The sequence below is a fragment of the Neofelis nebulosa genome, chromosome 5, assembly GCF_028018385.1.
Source record: "Neofelis nebulosa isolate mNeoNeb1 chromosome 5, mNeoNeb1.pri, whole genome shotgun sequence".
Lineage (NCBI taxonomy): Eukaryota > Metazoa > Chordata > Mammalia > Carnivora > Felidae > Neofelis > Neofelis nebulosa.
The window spans coordinates 99,525,575-99,547,678 of NC_080786.1; the positions used below are offsets into that span (position 1 = coordinate 99,525,575).

At 35.6% G+C, this 22,104-nt stretch overlaps 1 protein-coding gene across 8 annotated transcripts in view; it reads left to right on the top strand.

Moving 5' to 3' along the window:
• Positions 1 to 22,104, top strand: part of SPICE1 (spindle and centriole associated protein 1) — a 59,322-nt gene that overhangs the window by 5,178 nt on the left and 32,040 nt on the right. For 3 of the 8 annotated variants that reach the window (XR_009262174.1, XM_058731386.1, XM_058731390.1), the window contains exons 1-7: positions 2,194 to 2,304; positions 3,619 to 3,717; positions 7,193 to 7,240; positions 11,735 to 11,878; positions 15,949 to 16,051; positions 17,151 to 17,257; positions 19,892 to 20,007. Coding sequence is in view for 7 of the 8 variants with exons in the window: in XM_058731386.1 (XP_058587369.1) it covers positions 3,619 to 3,717; positions 7,193 to 7,240; positions 11,735 to 11,878; positions 15,949 to 16,051; positions 17,151 to 17,257; positions 19,892 to 20,007 (617 nt within the window). In the remaining variant the exon portion in view is untranslated. Of the gene's footprint in view, positions 1 to 2,193; positions 2,305 to 3,616; positions 3,718 to 5,263; positions 5,452 to 6,597; positions 6,653 to 7,192; positions 7,241 to 11,734; positions 11,879 to 15,948; positions 16,052 to 17,150; positions 17,258 to 19,891; positions 20,008 to 22,104 lie in introns of those variants that run through there. The other 5 variants (XM_058731388.1, XM_058731389.1, XM_058731391.1 and 2 more) reach the window with 5 other exon arrangements.

Below are 22,104 nucleotides of genomic sequence, written 5' to 3' on the forward strand. Positions count from 1 at the left end.
GTTGATATTTCCACAAATAATACTCAGGCATTTGATCAATTGTTTATATTAATTTCCTTGTCTCTTTGCTTAAGAAAAGTTCTGTTTGAATACATTATATTTATCATCAGAAGTCACCATTAGTGTACAAATAGCTATGATTTAAAAAGTACTGCTTTTCCTAAATTTCAAATATTGTGATGTTGAGGGCCTCACGAATGAAAGACACAAGTACCTGGGCCTTTTGACTGCTCATAAATTTTTGCATACTTCAGATTCATGGTAGGTTTTTCACAATTGAGGCTTGTAGAATTTCAGCCCCTGAATAAGTATAGGATTTTAAATAATGTAACATGAAATGAATTATCTTAGGAGTAACCTGGGTTCATTGTAGAGAATTTGGAAAATATAGAACCAATCAGACATAACACAGTGTTGGTACCATTTTCTAGGCGGTGCATTACATTTAGACCTGGTGTTGAATGTCACCTCCAAGCTGCCCATTATTTGTGACTTTGAGCAATATAATATACGTAATCTCTCTAAGCCCCATTTTTCTCATTTGAGAAATGGTTAATAGCTACCAGTGACATCATCGTCATTAATCCTAAATAGAACTTAGTATGTGCAAGGCAGGGGATCTAAGCACCTTATGTATTTAATTAGTTCCATTTTACAATTACTGGCAAAGCTGGGATGTGAACCCAGACAGTCTGGTTTCAGAGTGTACTCTTAACCACTGTGCTGTATTGTCTCTCAAGAAAGTATGTGCCTCATAGCGTTGTGGGATTAAATGTGAAGTGCTTAGCATAAATAAGTGCTTATAAGATATATTAATCAACAATTAATTAATGTATGTGTATCCCATTATACTGTATATATGCAGTGGAATATTACTTGGTGATGAAAAAGACTGAAATCTTTTCATTTGCAACAATGTGGATGCAACTAGTGTATGATAATAAGTGAAATAAGTCAATCAGAGAAAGACGAATATCATATGATTTCACTCTTATGTGGAATTTAAGAAACACAACGGATGAACATAGAGGAAGGGAAGGAAAAATAAGTTAAAAACAGACAGGAAGGCAAACCATAAGAGACTCTTAAATACAGAGAACAAACGGAGGGTTGATGGAGGGGAGGTGGGTGGGGGATGGGTTAATTGGGTGATGGGCATTAAGAAGGGCACTTGTGGGATAAGCACTGGGTGTTATATGTATGTTATGAATCACTGGGTTCTACTGAAACGAGTACTACACTATATGCTAACTAACTTGAATTTAAATAAATTAAAAAAATCTTACAACTAAATCACTAATTCAATACATTATGATACACATGCTTAGCTTTTTTAAATGTTGAAAAAAATTAGTGAAACAATTCCACTTTTAAAAAATATCAAGTATGGGGCGCCTGGGTGGCTCAGTCGGTTAAGCGTCCGACTTCGGCTCAGGTCATGATCCCACGGTTCGTGGGTTCGAGCCCCGTGTCAGGCTCTGTGCTGACAGCTCAGAGCCTGGAGCCTGTTTCGGATTCTGTGTCTCCCTCTCTCTCTGCCCCTCCGCCACTTGCACTTTGTCTCTCTCTGTCTCAAAAATAAATAAATAAATAAAATTGGAGTATTTGTGTTTCTATTATTGAGTTGTAAGGTTTTCTTTTTTTTTAAATATAATTTTGGATCCAAGTTCCTTATCAGATATGAATTGCAAATATTTTCTCCCATTCTGTTGGCTGTCATTTCATTTTCTTTCTTTCTTTTTTTAATGTTTATTTTTTTGAGAGAGAGAGAGAGAGCATGAGCAGGAGAGAGGCAGAGAAGGGGAGAGAGAGAATCTGAAGCAGGCTCCATGCTATCAGTGTAAAGCCTGTTGTGGATTTGAACCCACAAACCGTGAGATCATGACCTGAGCTGAAGTCAGATGCTGAACTGACTGAGCCACCCAGGCGCCCCCTCATTTCAGTTTCTTCATGGTGTCTTTTGAAGCACAAAAGTTTTAGGTTTTGATGGAGTCCACTTTATTTTTTCTTTGGTTTCTTTAGTGTTCTATATTTAGTGTTATATCTAAGAAACCATTGCTTAACCCAAGGTTCATGAAGATTTATGCTTATGTTTTCTGTTGGGAGTTTTGTACTTTTAGCTCTTACACTGAAGTTGGTAGTTTAAGTTAAGTTGTATATATGTTGTGAGGTAGAGGTCTTAATTCATTCTTTTTTGTATGGATTTCCAGTTGTTCCAGCACCATTTGTTGAAAAGACTGTTCTTTCCCTAGTGAATTATTTCTCGGCACCTCTGTTGAAAATATACTGATTGTAAATGTAAAGGTTTGTTCTGGACTTTTAGTTCTATTCTATTCCACATTTTTAAAATGGTATTTATGGTTCTGCCACTTACTGTGTGACCTTCACAGTTGGTTAACTATTTGTCCCTTAGCTGTAAAATGAGTGACAAATAGTAAGTACTTAATGGAATTATTGTTAGAATTAAAGGAAGTACTGTGTAGGAAGAGCTTACTTGGAACACTACCTTGTAGACAGCATGCACATAATATGTGTTAGCTAATGCCATCATTATCACAATCTTCACTGTCCTCATCATTATCAGCATGATCACTATAACACAAGTTAAAGATTTTTCTCTAACTTGTAAAAGCCAGGTTTCTCTCTTTGCTGGATTGTAAAACCTGAAAATAGATAACATGTTTGAGGAATGAATATGATGGATTAAGACAGAATGCAAAGAGGACTAAGGAGAAGCCTATGAAAATACTTGCATTTAGGTGTTTTTATTACAGTCGACTAAATAATTTTTTAAACTGTACATAAGGAAAATACTACAGTCTTTTGTTTTAAGATAATTTGGAATAAGGGGGTCAGCTGGAAAGTTCTGTAATTATTTAGCTGTGTAATGAAGTTCATGTATATGTGTTGCTTGTTAAAAGTCATATATACATATTGTAAAATCCTAGTATACAGAGACTATGAGTCTTTTTCAAATTTTGTGTAATGTTTAGTCCAGTATCCTTAGCATTGCTATTTCAAGTGCCAAGCAAATGTTGGCAATTTCCAAATGCTAGTTTAGTATCAATAGTCATCCCCATTTAGTATTATGTGGAAATATACTAGAAATGATATAACTCATTTGTTTTCTAAACTTTAGCCACCTTTATTTTAAGTAAACACATACATATCTGGTAGTGGTTTTGAATGCTAGAATGCTTAATAAAGAACTCCAACTCTCTGCCTTTTTCCTTTTGCTTTTAGATTGTTAGCATGTTGACTGACATTTTCTCTATTAATGGTGAAGTTTAACTGATGACAAAGCTTGTGACTACTGCCATAGCTCTGTTTTAGGTCATAATTTTTATTCCTGGAGTTCTTTGTTAAGCAAATATACATAAGTTATTAACTTGAAACCTGATTTCAAGTTAAAACCTGTTTTATTATAGTTATCAGTACAGTTTTCTAATTGTGAAGTAAAAGAACCAAGTATTTTTGGTAGGCTGTTCCCTTCATAATGCTTAAATTTTTCTACTGACACTTTAGTTTATTTTCTTAGATGTCTTTGTTCCCATCTGGTGATACCTAATTACCACTTTTTCTTATATTTTAAAAATGTGGTATGATTATTACTTCTAGATGTCACTTGTCAGAGTGAACCGTTATGGTACCCGAGGAGGAGGAAGGAAAGTGCTGAAAGTAAAGAAGAAGAAAACGTCAGTGAAGCAAGAATGGGATGTAAGTCTAGGCGGGATAATAAACCTGTAAGATTGCTCTGGAGGAATAGATGTGATGACATGAACCTAGTCTACACAAGACAGTGCTTTAAATGTAATAGGGCTCAGTAGATTTCTGGGAGTGTTTAAGAGCAGAATCCTTTGGGGATTTTTTTAAGAATACACATGTGAGGCTCATAACCTCTACCTCCTTTGAAGAGAGAATCTTAAGAGAGTGGGGAGTGTTTTTAAAAATCTCCCCTCCTGAACTTTGTTTTTTTTTAATTTTTTTTTTTTAACGTTTATTTATTTTTGAGACAGAGAGAGACAGAGCATGAACGGGAGAGGGGCAGAGAGAGAGGGAGACACAGAATCGGAAGCAGGCTCCAGGCTCTGAGCCATCAGCCCAGAGCCCGACGCGGGGCTCGAACTCACGGACTGTGAGATCGTGACCTGAGCTGAAGTCGGACGCTTAACCGACTGAGCCACCCAGGCGCCCCTCCCCTCCCGAACTTTGAAAACTCACTGCTTAAGGCAACTGTAGCTAACCTGTGTTGCTGAAGTCTGAATTTTTTTGGTACTTTTTTTAGATTTGCCCATGGCAACCAGTGACATCATAATCATATGAGTGGCATTTTTGGCTGATAAAATGGGTGATTCTTACTCTCTCTCCTGAATTGTTTGTTTTTCACCTCCCGAGGCTGGTCAGTTTCAGTAGAAAGGTTCTGTTAAGATGTAAGACAAGTCTCAAGTACTTGGGACATGTGATCCCTGGCTTCCACTCTGATACTGTTTGGTATTATCAAGGGGATCTTTATCTTGTGCAGCTTGGTACTTTAGTTTGGACCATAATACTTTAGGTTCCTTTTCTTTCTAGTTGTGGAGAGCAACTAGTCAGGGACTACTTTGGATCTCTGGGATTCTTTTGGACTTGGAAACTTCTGGGCAAACTGACAGCCTTTTTGAAGTGGGTCAGGGGGACTTATCTGTGTTTATATTACTTTGTTGTCATTTGATTTGCTATAAGATAAGGGTGTGACTCTAAGGTAATAAATGAAACTGATTAAAAGAAAAAAAAATACATGTGATAACTTAAGTTGTCTACTTCAGAGTGGTTACTTTGGGAAATTTAATATTTGTTCTGATATGCTGCTATTGCTCAAAACATAATCGAAACCCACCATTTGAAATTACATTCAGAATGTTCCTCATTTGCTTTTTTATTATCTCTAGTGCTGGAAAAATCTGTTTTTTGTAGACTGAACTTGAAAGTAGTTTTAAGTCATTTGGAGTAAATGGTGAATGAAGGAGGAGAGATCAAACTGAATAATACTGTTTTGATAAAAATAATGAGATTTTTTTGAAATGGCTTATAATTTATATATAAAGGCAATTTCAAAAGAAAATAGTTTTAAGCAATAGTAGTATTAATGAAATTATATTTTCTCCCATGAGAACTAAATCCAAGCATATAACTTATATGCTTGAATTTTATTATGATTATTAAGAATAATTCTCAAGATCTTATAGTTATATCTTGTACTTTTTTTTAAACTCTTTTTTTAAAGTTTATTTTTATTTTGAGAGAGAGCGAGCATGCAGCATGAGCGGGGGAGGGGCAGAGAGAGAGAAGGAGAGAGAGAACCACAAGTAGGCTCCTTGCTGTCAGCACAGAGCCTGACTCCGGGCTTGAACCCATGAACTTTGACATCGCGACCTGAGCCGAAACCAGGAGTCAGACACTCAACTGACTCAGGTACCCAGGTGCCCCTGTCTTGTACTTTTCTAAATTAATATGAGAGGAATGGCAATTTTAGTATAGAGAACGCTTGAGTTAAGTATGAACTGTGACCAAAAAGTTAGGTCTTTGAATATATCCATCTTCTAATATAAGCCATTTCACCAGACCCAGTTCTATTTCTGTTAGAAGTAGAACTCTAACTTGTTTTATTTCCTGCCTTACCAAATCTGTATGACAAAATGGCTGAAGTCATTTTGAAAAGGGCCAAATTGTAGGGCAGCTACTTAAAGTTGTGTAGGCTGTGCATAGCTTAGTTCCAAGGGGGTACTTTTACATGGACTAGAGTAATAGCGGGAGTTCCTGGAGTTGTGCAGTGTGGTAGGCCTGCCATGTAGGTTTAGTACCTTTTTACATAAGTGACTATTTTCATATTTTATGAAATTATACAGTGCACTCGGACTTTATCCCTTATTATGTGTGACAGATTCTATGCTTAAGTTGTTTGCATGGATACAGATTTAACCTCTCTGTAGTGGTCACAGTTTATCTTTCAGGAATCTTGAGAGGTGCCTCATTCCGGAGTGCATTTTGAAAACTACAATTTTAGTTAAACTTACTCATTTTGAATTACATACTACCCTGTTTTATTTATTGTTTTAATGGAATGTATGACTGCTTGGTAAATACACTGCTTATTTTCTGTAAGACATCTAAAAATAGCCTGTTATTTTTTAACCAAGACAACTAACAATAATCCATATTAATATTTAAATTGAGGATACTGGTTCCTGGACAGAAATTCGTTTTGGTCCCAGGAGTTTGAATCCATTTTCAGCCATTAAAATCCAGTACATACTCATACCTAACCACACATAAATGAACAATATAAGGTCATAGGTGTGATATAACTTTCTGGAGGATGTGAAAAAATGTGATAAGAAGTTTGAATAATAAAACTAACATTTTATTTTAATTTAAATAAACACATTTGTTTTATATATTATGTGAGAATATAAATAATTTTATTTATTTGTTTATTTACTTTGAGAGTGTGTGAGCAGGGGAGAGGGGCGGAGAGAGAAAGAGGAATCTTAAGCAGGCTCCTTGCTCAGCATGGATCCTGATGTGGGGCTACGTAGGGCTCAATTCCATGACCCTGGGATCATGACCTGAGCCAAAACCAAGAATCAGAAGCTCTACCAACTGAGCCACCCAGGTACCCCTATTTCAGTTTAAAATAGCAGTTTTATCTTGCTAAAATGAGATGATCAGACAAATCCCTTAACTCTTTAAAGAAAGGTTTCTTGGAGGTTAGCTTGCTTATTTAGTTAAGTACATAATCTTTTAACTGAGGCCCATCTGGCATATAGGAGAAAAAAAGGTACAGAAGGCTTAAACTAAGAAAAGGAGATTTTTGAGGGGCGCTTGCCTGGCTCAGTCAGTAGAGCATTCAACTCTTGATCTCAGGGTTGTGAATTTGAACCCCACACTGAGCATAAGGATTACTTAAAAAAAAAGTTAAAAAATAAAAAAGAAGGTTTTTTTAAAAAAGGAAAATGAATTTATCAAAAATAAACTAAAATTGATTTTAAATGTTTTTTAACCTAGTCTAAAGAAAAATTTTCCTGTAAGAAAATAACCCAAAGAAAGTTAATAAACATTTAAGTCCTATTTTTTAAAAAATCCAATATATACTAATATTTTGCAAGAAATCTTTTTTTTGTTGTTTTTAAAGAAAGGTCCTCTTTTTTTGCAGAATACTGTGAATGATCTTACAGTTCATCGGGCAACTCCTGAGGATCTGGTAAGTTTAATATCAAAAGTTAAGATTTATTCAATGTTTCATTTAGTATTTGGTTTCTGACATTCAGAATAGAAACCAGAGACACTTCCTGGAAGTTGTTTAGTTTTATTTAATCTTATGTCTATATAAAATTGAAAAGCGTATCTTTAGTATTTCCTGAATTTACCTAGGAATGTCACTTAGTGTGTATTAAAATTTTATTAGATAGGTTTGGTTTACAGTTCAAATCTCTGTGGTCAGTATTGTCCTGTACACATCATAGATATCTCTAGCTTTATTTTACTTCCCTATACAAACGTACTGGTCTAGTCAATGTACTAATTTATTCCTTGAATATGCCATGTATATTTCCACATTTGAGCCTCAATTCATGCCGTTTTCTTTACTTGGAACAGTTTGTCTGCCTTTTTGTGTGCATGTCCAAATATTACTTTGCTTTCTTATCCTAGTTCAAGGCTTACTTTTAGAAAGGTTTCTACTGTAGATTTTAAAAAAAGCAGCTTTATTACAATACAATTCACATACCATAAAATCCACCATTTTAAAGTGTACAACCCATTGGTTTTCAGTATATTCATAGAGTTATATACCTATCATCATTTTCTAATTTTAGAAGATGTTCATCACTCCCTAAAAGAAATCCTGTACCCATTAACAGTCACTCTGTATACTCCCCCTCCTTCTAATCCCTGTCAACACCTAATCTACTTTATGTCTCTATGGATTTGCCTATTCTGGACATTTCATATAAATGGAATATAGTGTGTGTCCTTTTGTGTCTAGCATAACGTTTTCAAGGCTCATCCATGTTGTAGAATGTATCAGTTCTTCATTCCTTATATTGCTGAATACTGTTACATCATATGGATATGCCATATTTTATTTATCCATTTGTCCATTGTTGGATATTTGGGTTATTTTCACTTTTTGACTATTATGAATAATGCTGCTATGAACATTCATTTACAAGTTTTGGGTGAACATATGTTCTTAGTACTCTTGTGGTATACCTGGGAGTAGAATTGCTGGGTCATATGGTGCCTCTATAGTTAGCTTTCTGAAGAGCTGCCAAACAGTTTTTCACAGTTTTTCACAGTGGCTGCACTATTTACATTCTTTTTTTTTTTTTAATTTTTTTTAATGTTTATTTAATTTTGAGGCAATGCGAGAGACAGAGTGCAAGCAATGGAGGGGCAGACAGAGGGAGACACACAATCTGAAGCGGGCTCCAGGCTCTGAGCTGTCAGCCCAGAGTCCAATGCGGGGCTCGAACTCACCAACTGTGAGATCATGACCTGAGCCGAAGTCGGACGCTTAACCGACTGAGCCACTCAGGTGCCCCTGCACTATTTACATTCTTATCATGCATGAGGGTTCCAGTTTTTCCATATCCCTTGCCAACACTTGTTATTATTGTATTTTTGGTTTTAGTTTTCCTGGTGGGTGTAAAGTGGAATCTCATTGTGGTTTAGATTTGCCCTAATGACTCATGATGTTAAGCATCCTTTTGTGTGCATATTGGCTCTTTGTATTATTTTCTTCTTTGGGGAATGTCTATTGAGATTCCTTAGCCAGTTAAAAATTGGATTACTTGTGTTTTTATTTTTGACTTGTAAGAGTTCTTTACACATTTTGGATCCAAGTTCCTTATAAGATGTATGATTTGCAAATACTTTCTCCCATTCTGTTGGTTTTCTTTTCATTTTCTTGATGGGTATTTTTGAAGCACAAAAGTTTTTAATTAATTAATTAATTAAAATTTTTTTAAATTTTAACTTTTTTAATGTTTATTTTTGAGACAGACAGAGCATGAGCAGGGGAGGGGCAGAGGGAGAGGGAGACACAGAATCCAAAGCAGGCTCCAGACACTGAGCTGTCAGCACAGAGCCCGACGCGGGGCTCGAACCCACAAACTGTGACATCATGACCTAAGCCGAAGTCATATGCTTAATTGACTGAGCCACCCAGGCGCCCCTAAAAGTTTTTACTTTTGATGAACTTGTTTATCTATCTTTTGTCACCTGTGCTTTTAGTGTCATATCTAAGAAACCATTATCTAACCCAAGAGTCATAAAAATTTACTTCTGTTTCCTTTTAAAAGTTTTATAATTTTAGTTCTTATATTTAGGTCTTTGATCCATTTTGAGTTAATTTTTGTATATAGTGTAAGATAGGGGTCCAACTTCATTCTTTTCTAAATGAATACCCTGTTGTCCTATGTACCATTTGTTAAAAAGACTGTACTTTCTCCATTGAATTATCTTGACACCGTTGTTGAAAATCAATGGTCTGTAGGGGCGCCTGGGTGGCTCAGTCGGTTAAGTGTCCGACTTCGGCTCAGGTCATGATCTCACGGTCCGTGAGTTTGAGCCCTGTGTCGGGCTCTGTGCTGACAACTCGGAGCCTGGAGCCTGCTTCGGATTCTGTGTCTCCCTCTCTCTCTGACCCTTCCCCGTTCATGCTCCATCTCTTTCTGTCTCAAAAATAAACATTAAAAAAAAATTAAAAAAAAAAAAGAAAAAAAGAAAATCAATGGTCTGTAAACATAAGGGTTTGGTTTGGACACTAAGTTTTATTCCACCAATCTATATGTCTATCCTTATGCCTCACTACGTTGTCTTGATTATTATAGCTCTGTTCTAAGTGTGTAGTTTTTTGAAGCTGCCCAACAATTGGTATCTCCTCTGAACTGTGGTTGTACGTACTGTGTATGAGGCATTGAGTATGTGCCGCCTAATGCATATCATTTATTTTTACATGTACAGTTGGCGCTTGAAGAGTGTAGGAGTTATGGGTGCCAACCCCCTGCACCGTCAAAAATCTGTGTATGAGCTTTGACTCCCCCAAAACCTGACTACTAATAGCCTACTATTGACAGGAAGGCTTACTGATAACATAAACAGATGATTAACATGTATTTGTATGTAATATGTATTATATACTGTATTCTTACAATAAAGGAAGTTAAAGAAAGGAAAATGTTACTAAGAAATCATAAGGAAGAGAAATTACATTTATAGTACTGTACTGTATTTATTGAAAAAAGTCCATGTATAAGTGGATCCACGTAGTTCAAACCCTTGTCATTCAAAGGTCAGCTGTATGTTCCCAATCTCCCTGGGCAGATTGTTAATGCTTTTGAGGGATAGGGGCTGCCTCTTATATGTCTCTGTGGACCTGGGAATCTTAATCCTAGTAGATACTCATTAAATATTTGTTGAGGATAGTAATGATCCCCTACTGACTTAAATTTTTTTATTATGAAAAATTTCAAATTTATGTGAAAATGGAGACAAAAGTATAAAGATCACCCATACAGTGTTCACCCAGATATAATAGTTATTAAAATTTTGCCATATATGCTTCATTTTTCATACCCTTTTCTTCCTTCACTGTAGCATTTTAAAGCAAATCTCAGAGAATGTGTCATTTTGTTTCATTTTGCATTTAAAAAAATGCAGATATTTTCTTATATAACCACAATGCTGTTATCATACCTAATAAAAGTAACAATAATTTTTTGGTATTGCCTAATTCCCAGTCCATATTCGTATTTCCCCAGATGTCTCAAAAATGTCATTTTCATTTGTTTTTGGTCTTCAGAATCTTTGCACAGTATTTGGTTGTTGCAGTACGTTTTATCAGATGCCCTATAGATCTTGTTCTCTTCATAGTTCTGAATACTAGAGTGCTTGTGAAGCCAGTATCTGCTCCTATTCCTTAGCCAGCTCTGTGAACTCTCCTCTAACTCTTAAGTTGTGGTTCAAATCTCTGCTTCTGCTTCAGCAATTCTACTTTCTTGGAGTTCTGCATCTCCAGCGACCCTCTTCCACATGCAGCCTTTGCAGGGCTCTAAAAAATAGTGCATTGTTAGTTTTTGGTAGTGATGTGAGTATTATGAAATGGGTGTGCCTTTGCCAAAGGTGACTCAGTGGGCTTGTATCTTTTACATTGTGGTTAGTCACTGTGTGTGTGTGTGTGTGTGTGTGTGTATGTAATTGTACATATACACACATACATAACTGAAAAGTTTAATAAAACACAGTTTTTAACTTTATTAAATGTGATGTACTCTTAATATTTTCTATTCTATATTCTATTTTATTTCAAAAATGTTGATTTGACCCATGAATTGATTTTGCCACTCATTAAATTAGTCTTCACCTGCAGTTTGAAAAATAGCAGTTTATTGAATAGTCTTGTACAAAGGAGGTAAAAATTGATATTTTTTTTCATTTTGTCTTTTTGCTAGGTCTACTAGTTCTAGAGACTTCTTTTTTTTAATCACTTTTGAAAATGTAGAAGACTGTGAAAATTTTGGTTGTGAATATGAATAAATATATATGTGTTGGACCAGAAAAATATTTTTAATAGATGAGTTTGATTAGGTGTTCTCACCATCTGAATAGGTAACATCTTTGTTCCTGAAACATTCTTTTATATTTTTTTCCTTTTTTTTTTTTTTTTTTTTTTTATTTTTTTCCTTTTGTACAGATACGTCGTCATGAAATACACAAATCAAAGAACAGAGCATTAGTACACTGGGAACTGCAAGAAAAAGCTTTGAAGAGAAAATGGAAGAAGCAGAAACCAGAAATTTCTCATCTTGAGAGAAGGAGATTATCTATCATGAGGGAGGTAATGCTGAGCTGCATAATATTAGAGAAGAAAGTGATAAATGGGGTTCTCTCTTTCCCCCTAAATTTGTTTCACATTGGAGAAGATCTGGCAGATGATTGCGTCCTTATACAGTGATCTACACATGGACTTTGAAAAAAGCAGCAGAGTGACGATTAGTCTAGTTTGGAGGTTTGAATTCCTGCTCTGCAAGTTACTGTTTGTGTGACTTGTCTGACTGTATTGTTAAGAGATTTTCGTGATATGTAGTAATAAAGGGATTAGGACAGTCCTTGGCACATAATTAGTGTCATATATATAATTACTTTTCTCAGTTCACACAAGTGATGTTAGATTGATTACTTTGCAAAGAAAAAATGTGTTAGCCATTTGTCTTTTGCTTAATCTTTTGACAGATGTAGGGTGTTTGGATAAGTAATAAGATGTATAGGAATAAACAATATGGCAAATAAGAGGAAACCACAGTAAAAAATCTTTTATTTGGGATGATATCACTGTAATCATTGTAAAAGAAATGTACTTTGTCGTGTTGCTTCTTGTTCATTATTGAAGCTTATGACACTTGGATGTCTGGGTGACCTTTCACTGCAGCTCTAAATCACTCTGTCTTTTGAGGAATCCATTAGGCTTCTTAGTGAAATGTAAAAGTCTTGATCTTATATATCAGCAGGAAGAATTCTAGCTCCCAAATAAATGTTTACATGAACTTATAAAAAGAACAGTGGATGGAGGGAATATGGTTCTTTATAGATAAGTATGTTTTGGTGATCTTGGACCGTCATGCATATTTCAACGTTATAGGGTAATTCTCAGTGACCAGGAAACAAGGCAGCCCCTTTGAGGTGGCTCTGGGCTTTTGTGTCCCATCTCTTGTGGCTCCTGCTCGGGTTCTGAATTGCTTATACAAGGAATGGGTGTGGTAGAAGTAGGGATCAGAGGAAGAGCCGTGAAAGAGGGTGTGTGAAGTCTCTCTGCCTCCACTCCAGGGCTGCTCCTCAGGCTCTGGTGTCGTGGTTCTCAACACTCACTGCACAGTAGATCAGGGTTGAGAACTTCCATTAAATAATCACCACATTTGGACCAAGATGTAGCTATACAAGGATATTCTGATTTAGTGGACCTGTGATGTGGGTATTTTTTAGACAGTTTTTGTGTAATTTTAGTACGTTGCAGGATTGAGAACCTCTGCTGTTAGTAGGATTCAGGTACTTCCATTTAACCATATATTTTGGAGGTTATCCATGTCGGTATGTAGAAATCTACCTTTTCTTTTTGGCCGGATAGTATATAGATGTACCACAGTTTATTTATTTACTGCTTTATTTGTGGGCACTTAGGAAGTGTACTGGAGTAAAGCTTAGGCTTCTGGAAGAAGAATGACCCCAAGATACAATGGTTTAAACAAAATAGAAATCTATTTCTGTTTATAAAACAATTGAGAAGAAAATGGTAGTTGGTTGGGACGCTGGGCCCCTTTATTCCAGGACTTCCACCTCTTGAGTAGAGAATGGCTGTTCCAACTTCCTTCAGCTGTATTCCAGCCAACATGAAAAGGGGAAGAGAATGCATGCTACTCCTTTCACATACTGCCCAGAAATTCTGGCTTGTCTCCCATTATCCAGAAATTCATCACATGACCATTCTCACCTGGAATGATGGTCAGGAAATCTAGCTATGTACTTTGCTAAAACTTGGGGATTCTGCTGTTGAAAGGAAAATGGAAAGAAAGGAGATTGGTGGATAAGTGGCAGGTCTGTCACCCACAGATTATTACCTGTCTTGGTTCTACAGATAATACATTGAATATCCTTGAATGTTTTTAAGTACGTGTAAAACTTTATTTATAGGACAAATTCTTAAAAATGGAATTGCTGAGTCAAAGGATATGTATATCTGTTATTTCAGTGTTCAATTTGTAATGTCTCTGTTCAGGGATGTGAAGGGATCAAATGAAGAAGGCTTGTTGAGAATATTCATGTAGGCAGTTATCATTATGTATTAAGAGCTACCGCTACCCGTCCAGCCCCCAGGGCTGGACTCCTGGATTAACAAAAATTCAGAGAAAAGCTCTTTGGCATTTGCTGTAGGATGCATTCATGTTATGGGAATCAGGCAAATGAGGGTCCAGATTCAGAGAGAGGGAGACTTTGATGAAGATTTTATAAATTCTAAAAGTATAATAACTTCCCAAGTCTCTCTGCAATTTCCTATTTCAATCTGGTTTTTATTATCAGAGAACAAAAGTGCTAGGATGGGAAGTTTTTTATAATGTTTTTGAAGGAATCTTGGACAGTCCTTTGCAAATCCAGGCTGTGTACCACCATTCATAACTTTGGCCTTGTGTTCTGTGAACCCATCTGGGAAAGTAATGTATACAGATGGGCTTGCAGAGATTGGCTTACCTATCAAGAGGATGAGTTTTAACCGAAAGAAGCGATAAGTAAATCTAGAAAGAGCAAAAGAAAGCCAATACACTGATCTCTGGTCTCTCAAACCATCTGTCCCTAGAAGGCTGGGCAGACTGGCAGAGTACAACAGGGCAGCAGCTTTACTGGAGACTTCATTATAATTAATATCAGGTCTTGATATGATAAAGTTATTCCTCTGTAATCTGCTTCTGTCAGTTATATCTTTATTTTGATGGAAGGTCAGTGATTTTTTTTTAAAATAGTAATATCAAACTGCTATTAGGAAATATTCTGTGTGTAGTTTTCCTAGTTTAAACGATAGATTATAATGTTCCATTTACTTTCTTTCCTAAGCTCTAATTGCATGTATTGTATGTACTTGTAAGATCGCTAACCAGGGACTGAAATTTGGTTCATGGGATAATACACTTTAAGTTGTAACAACATTGTCAAATATCTCTAGAATGATACAGGTTTTCATTGTGTCTACATCCTGATAATACCCCTTTGGGTTTGGGGAAGGTGGTGGTATTTTCATTTCCATATTAGCAAACTAAGTTTAGAGAGGTTGGATTTTGCTTAGTATCCCTTGACTGGGCCTAGGATCCCAGTCTTCTGGCTCCAAATGTGCTCTTTGCCTTATAGCATTCCAAAGCTTACTCTTTGTGGAAGGAACAAATTCAGGACTTTATTCTCATCTAGTGAGCTAGCCAACATGGTTGGCTACAGCAGGAGAAGAAGGGAAATAGAATTTTATTCTTGTTATTTTTGTCAGTGTCCTAAAACAGTAACTAAGGTTATATTATATACCTGTTTCCATGGGCTAAAGAGATTCTGATAAGAGCATTTGTTGCCAGATGCTTTATTGTTTTGAATCATTGTTGGAAACTGTGGGTCGTTTCCAATTTTGTGACTCCTTTCAATTTAAGAATGCCATCTGGCGGTGGTGGCTAGAGTTGACTTGCCTGCATGTCCTTGCTTGTAATTATGAAAGTTCCTAAGTTGAAAGTGCCTAATCAGAGGCACTACTGTAATGGTATTGTTTTGGTTCTCATCCCCCCATGATAAAAATCCATCTTGTTTATAAATACAGAAACATCACTTTGTTTGATGCCCTAAACCTCATATCTTAGCTCATATTCTCTAAGTTGTTGATCATGATCCAATAGTAGGTTATGAAATACACTTTAAAGGTTGAAACACCTCTGAATTTATGGCTCAGAGATTTATGTCTTTAATCAATGTTTTTCAAACTGTGGATCACAACTTTTTAGTGGATTGTGAAATTGAGTTAGTGTGTTGTAGCCATTATTTAAAAAAATGAAACAGGAGCTAAAAGGAAAATTTCAGAGTGGTTCTCAAAGAGTAAGGTTAAGTAAAACTTTTATTCTGTTATACATTTACATTTGTTTGTGTGCTGGTTCGCAGTTAAATAATGTATTTCTTACTTGGATTGTGGCCAAGCACATGAAATCTATTAATTATTGTAATAGCCCCATCTACTGGTACTTAAGGATATTGTCACTGAAGGATTTTAGAAAGGTAGTGGCCTTTGGTTATTTTTATGCCCGCTACCTTTGTATGGACTTTTCCTTTGTGATTTCATAAGTATATGTATATATATTTTTCTGAGTAATATATTTATCATTAACACGTATCCAGATTCTTTCTGATCAATACCAGATGCAGGATGTTTTGGAAAAATCTGATCATTTGATGGCTGAAGCAAAAGATCTATTTGTTGATTTTCCTCGTAGGCGCACAGGTAATGTATTCAATTCAAACAAAAACTTCTTTTTCTTATTAACCATAGCCCATAGCTGGCTATTTGGAAGAATTTTAAATCATTTCTCGGGCACCACTTTCTTTCTTTCTTTCTTTCTTTCTTTCTTTCTTTCTTTCTTTCTTTCTTTCTTTCTTTCTTTCTTTCTTTCTTTCTTTCTTTATTAAAGTTTATTTTTGAGAGAGACAGAGACAATGCAAGTGGGAGAGGGGCAGAAAAAGAGGAGGGAGAGAATCCAAGCAGGCTGTACGTCATCAGTGCAGGGCCCGACACAGGGCTTGAACCCACGAGGACGTGGGATCATGACCTGAGCTGAAACCAAGAGTCATCTGCTTAACTGACTGGGCCACCCGGGTGCCCCTTGGGCACCACATTATTTATATCACAAGTATTCTAGAGTGGATAACATATAAGAGTTGTTAGGCATAGACTCATTATAATTTGTTTTTTTTCACTAAGAATATTAACTATTACAAATTACTGAGCTAAGCAAAGGTAAATTGTTATTTACTAGGATATTTTATAGGGCAATATACAAGATTTTATAATTTAAAATATGACTTAATTTCGTTTATTAATATTAAGTTACCATATAAAGTATTTGTATTTGTGTAACTTGAGTAAAACTTAATTTGAAGTCTAAATCTACTTCAGTCTCTCTCTAAAAGGGACTTTGCCTCTGTTCAGATACATAGCATCATTCACTTTAATGTGTATGTAATCTATTGTTTAATCCCTAAAAATAGATCATTAGTTTTTAGTGTAAAGTTTCAATCTTGGCTTAGCCATTTATTAGTGTGACTCAGGGCCATTTGCTTCATGTCTCTGAGTTTCAGTTTACTGGTCTGTAAGATAATACTAGTAACAATCTCATCAGATTTTGTGAGGGTAAAATGACTTAATATATGTAAAAGTACTTGGAACAGCGCCTGGCATATAGTAAGTGTTTATATGAATGTGAGCTGCTATTATTATTATTTAAGATTTTCATGTGGTAACAAACTTAGGGCAATGTGTATTGTTTGTAAAGTCAGTTTAACTAAATGAAATAAAATCATCATTACTTATTTTCCTTCTGCAGGGTTTCCGAATGTAACAGTGGCTCCTGATTCCTCTCAGGGTCCCATGGTGGTAAATCAAGACCCTGTCACCCAGGCCATTCTTAGTGAATCTGTCATAGAGCCTCAGGTAATGTGCTATTCTCATAGCCATCATACTTATGTGGAAATTAAGCTTATGTAGGTATTGTGGTAAACATTTCAAAAGCTTAAATATCAACAGATATCTAGTTATGGTTGTTAGAATTGTTCTTACTGAAGCATATTGCACTCTCTGTGAGTAATGTTTGTACCAAAGAAGACAGGACTGGATAATGATAGCTACCTTTTATTGAGTACTTACCTACAAGGTAAGCTATTATTATCTCCGTTTAGCAGAAGAAAAACCTGAGGTTCGGAAAAATTGAGTGCCTTGTCCAAGATCACATAGCTTGTTGGCATCAGAGATGGCCTTCAAGCTGGGTTCCATCTGCCAGTATGGAAGGAGTGGGGAGTCTTTTCACTTGCATTTTGGAATCAGGTGGATCTATGTTTGTATTCTATTACTTACTAGCTCTTTGATCTGGAGTTGATTTCTTAAGGTGTCTGAATTGGCTCAGAGTGTTTTTGGTTTTTTTGTTAAATGGGAATAGAATATACTTACTATGGTTGTTGTGAGGATCAGCTGAGATAACTTATGTAAAATGCCTAGCATAATTCCAGATACTAGCTCTTCATTAAATGTTAGTCCTTTCTAATAGTGTGTTTAAAAAGTAGCTACCCAGGAAACTCGGGATATATTGTCTAGTTAGATGGGAAAATTTATTTTAGTAGTAAAATGTTAATTAACCATATCCTAAGCTAATTGAAACCATTAATTAATTAATGATTAATTCATTAATGATTAACTCATGAATCAAAATGTTTAGAATTTTGAGATGGGACACATTTTTTAAAAGCACTTGAATAATTTAATACTAAAATAAAACAACTTCGTAGAACTGATTAGGACTCAATACCTGTTTAATGCAATTTCCTAGGTTATGTATATGTCCTATGAAGAAAAGGAGAATCATCAATTAGAGGGTTGATCCTAGGGAATTATAAGGTCCAAAATCATAAAAAACCATGTTAAGTATTGTTTTCTATTTACAAAGGCAGTTAAGTAAAATTACACGTTTTAAATAGCCAACACCCATTAGCCGTATCTCTAGCCAAAAACCATTATGTTTCGGCATTTACTAAAAATGTTAGCTTTCAGATATCATGGTCTCTTTTATGGGGATGGGGAATTGGCAAGAGCTGATGTTAGAGAGACAGGGAGGAACTAGGTAGTGAAGGGCTAAGGAACCAGAAAGTAAGAGTAGAGCCACCAAAGGATTATAGGAAGAGTAGAGTCATGATGAAATCGGCTGTAGAGTGAAAGATGGGTTTGGGAGGGAGGAGACTGGTGAGAGGATCTGATTAGAAGGCTCAGGATAGAATTTATTTACGTATGTATGTATGTATGTATGTATATATATTTATTTTTGAGAGAGAGTGTGAGCAGGAGAGGGGCAGAGAGAGGGAGACAGAAGACCCAAAGCAGGCTCCACACTGGCAGCAGAGAGCCTGATGTGGGGCTTGAACTCAGGAACCGTGAGATCATAACCTGAGCTGAACTTGGATGCTACCCAGGTACCCTAGGATAGAATTTTAGTGAGAAGTAGTGGGAGCCTAACCTAAGCAGTGGCAGTAGAGAAGGAGGTAGAGGGGAAAAGGGATAAATTTGAGAGATTTTAAAAAGGGATAGAATTGACAGGATTTGGGAGCTGATTGGATGTGATGTATGAGAAAGAAGGATACCTCCCAGTTTGCTGGCTTGAGCATATCAGTAGATAGTGATGCTGTTCATGGTCTTAGGTAATATGGCAGGAACAAGGCTTCTGGAAGAATAATAGGAGAGGCTTAGGAAGATGACTAATTTGGGACATGTTTATTATATGTATATAGGATGTCTACTAGGGATATCTTTTAGGCAGTTGGATATAATTGCCTAGGGCTCCAGTGAAATCTGGGTAAAGGTAGAAATTTGAGAATTCACAGTATTTTACTTGTGATTGCAGCTTTGGAACTACAATCATTCAGAAAGGGAATCAGACGAGAGGAGAAAAGGTCCAAAGGGAGGACTTGAGTCCCATTAGATATTAAGAAATAGTAGAAAGAAGAACCAATAAAGGAGATTGGGAATAGAGAAACAAAAAACAAAAAACAACAGGGAAATCTGGTATCATGCCAATTAAAAGGAAGAGTGTATCAAGAAGATCTTGAAGGGAAGAAAGGAGTGGTAATTAATGTCTAATGAATCAAAGAAGTAAGGGAAGGCAAAAACTAAAAAAAAATAATCTGTTTGATCTAGGAACAAATCAGAAGAGGATGTTGACCTTGTAGAGACCAGTTTGGAATGGTAGGGCAGAAGCAAAGTTGTAGGGCACAGATGGTAAATGGGAAGTGGGGGGCGACTCTTTCAAGAGGTTTGGTGGTGAAAGGGAGAAGATGCAATGAGAGAGACTTGTTCACATTTAAATGTGGATGAGCTGAAGCCTGTACAGAGGGAGAGGTTGGAGAGGCAGGAGATAGAAGGTCATGGAGTAGAATGGAGGTGAGAGGGTTTAGGTTCTAGAGCACTTGTGGAGATGTTAGCCTTAGAAAGAGGGACCTCTCAATTGTTACGATAAAAAGAAAGAAAGGATGAGTGTATATATAACCAACTTGTATTTTTATTGTTATTGTTACGTTGAGAAAGGCTCTTAATGAAGTAGATGATGAAGAAGAAGAAGGAACTGTTAACAGCCAGTCTGGAGAAAGTGAGAATGAATTGGATAACTCTATCAACTCTCTGTCAAATACGAATGTAGACAGGTATGTATATGTGGCATAAATCTCTACAGTGCTTCCCTTTCTTCCAAGTATACTTCTTTTGATTTTCAGCTTTATTGAGATATAATATAATAATATTATATATATATTGACATATGTTATTGACATATTATAATATTGGGTCTATTTCTGGATTTACTATTCTAGTCCATTGGCCTTGTCTCTCTAGTTATGCTCTAATACCACACTATTTTAATTAGAGTTTGTGGTGTTTGAATAGACTTGCCTCGTAGCTGTTTTTTAATTCAGAGTTTTCTTAATGATTTTTACATGTTTATTTATCCATGTGAACTTTAATATCAATTTATCCAGCTTCATAAGAAAAGGTTATTGGTATTTTTGTTCTTTTAATAAATTAACTAGGCAGGGGCGCCTGGGTAGCTCAGTCAGTTGAGCGTCCGACTTCGGCTCAGGTCACCATCTTGTGTTTTGTGGGTTCAAGCCCCGTGTCAGGCTCTGGGCTGACAGCTCAGAGCCTGGAGCCTGCTTCTGATTCTGCGTCTCCCTCTCCCTCTGCCCCTCCCTCCCCCTTTCCCCCTCCTTCCCCCGCCTCAAAAATAAAGATTAAAAAAAATTTAATAAAAAAATAAAATAAATAAACTAGGCAGAACTGACATCTTTATTATGTTGGGTTTTACTATCCAGGACAAAGTATATTTTTCCATTTGTTAATGTCTACATTTTTGTTTTTGCAGCGTTTTAATATTTTTCTTATATAGATTTTGCTCATTTTTTGTGGTTTATCCCTAAGTAGTTAATGTTTTGTTGTTGTTGTTATTCTCTCAAATGGGATTTTTCTCTTCCATTATACCTTCTAAGTAGTTGTTTGTGTTTACGAAGGCTGTTGATTTCAGTGTGTTATCTTGATATTCTGCTAACTTATTGAATCTTGGTTGAGTTAGTTTTAGCATTGTTTTTCTAGAGTTTTCCAGGTATTCCATCATGTCATCTGCAAATAGACATAGTTTTATATATTTTCTAAGTGTTATATCTCTAGTTGGTTTCTTTTGTATATTGCAGTAGCTATAGGACAGTATTAAATAATAGTGGAAATAGTGAAAAAAAAATAGTGGAAATAGTGGGCATCTATGTGTTGTCCCTGATCTGTGAAAGTGACTCTTTTGTTTCCTCTTAAGTAAGGTGCTGGTTTTAGAAGTGAAGTTTTGGGAAAAAAAAAAAAAAAAGAAGTGAAGTTTTTGTTGTTTTTGTTTTTTGTTTTTTAACAATGCTAAGGAAAGGTCTATCAGTTCTTATTTTGAGGTTTTTTTTTTTTTTTTTTAAATCAGGAATGAGTGTTGACTTTTTCAAGATCTATAGAGATAATCATATAAGTTTCCTGCTTTAGATCTATTAATATGGTGCATTAGATTATGGATTTTTTAATATTGAACTATTCTTGCATTACTGAAATAAATTCCACTTGGCCATGGTGTATTCTTTTCATTATTGTAGTGTTGGATGTTGTTTGTTAATATTTTATTTAGTATTCTTGCGTTAATATTCTTAAATAATATTGTCTATAATTTTTTAAATATATAATATCAGATTGAGGTAACAATATTATACTTGATTTCATGAGAAGCATCCAGAACATTTTCTAATTGTTTAAGTCCTAAAACAATTTATGTAGTTTGGGACCCTGTGTTCTTCAAAAGGTTTGTAGAATTTCCCTGTGAAACTATTTGAACGTGGTGCTTTTTTGTGGTGAAGTGTCATAATAACTTTTCTTCTTCCATGGAGAGTGGATTAAACTTTCTACTTCTACTCAAGTCAATTTTGGTAAATTATATTTTCTTAGGAAATTATCCATTTTTTGTAGGCTTGTCAATGTATTTCCATAGAGGTGTGCAAATAATTTCTGTACTTCTAAAAAATGTCTTTTGCTTTCGTGCTTATCTCCCCTTCTTCATTTCTTTTTGTCCTCCCTCCCATGTTTTACAATTAGGTTAGTTAGTGGTTTGTCTATATTGTTAAATTTTTAAAGAACCAGGATTTTGATTTATTAATTAGAGCTACTGTTTTTCTGATGTCTTATCAATTTTCACTTTTATCTTCGCTTCTTTTAGTTTTCTTTCATTT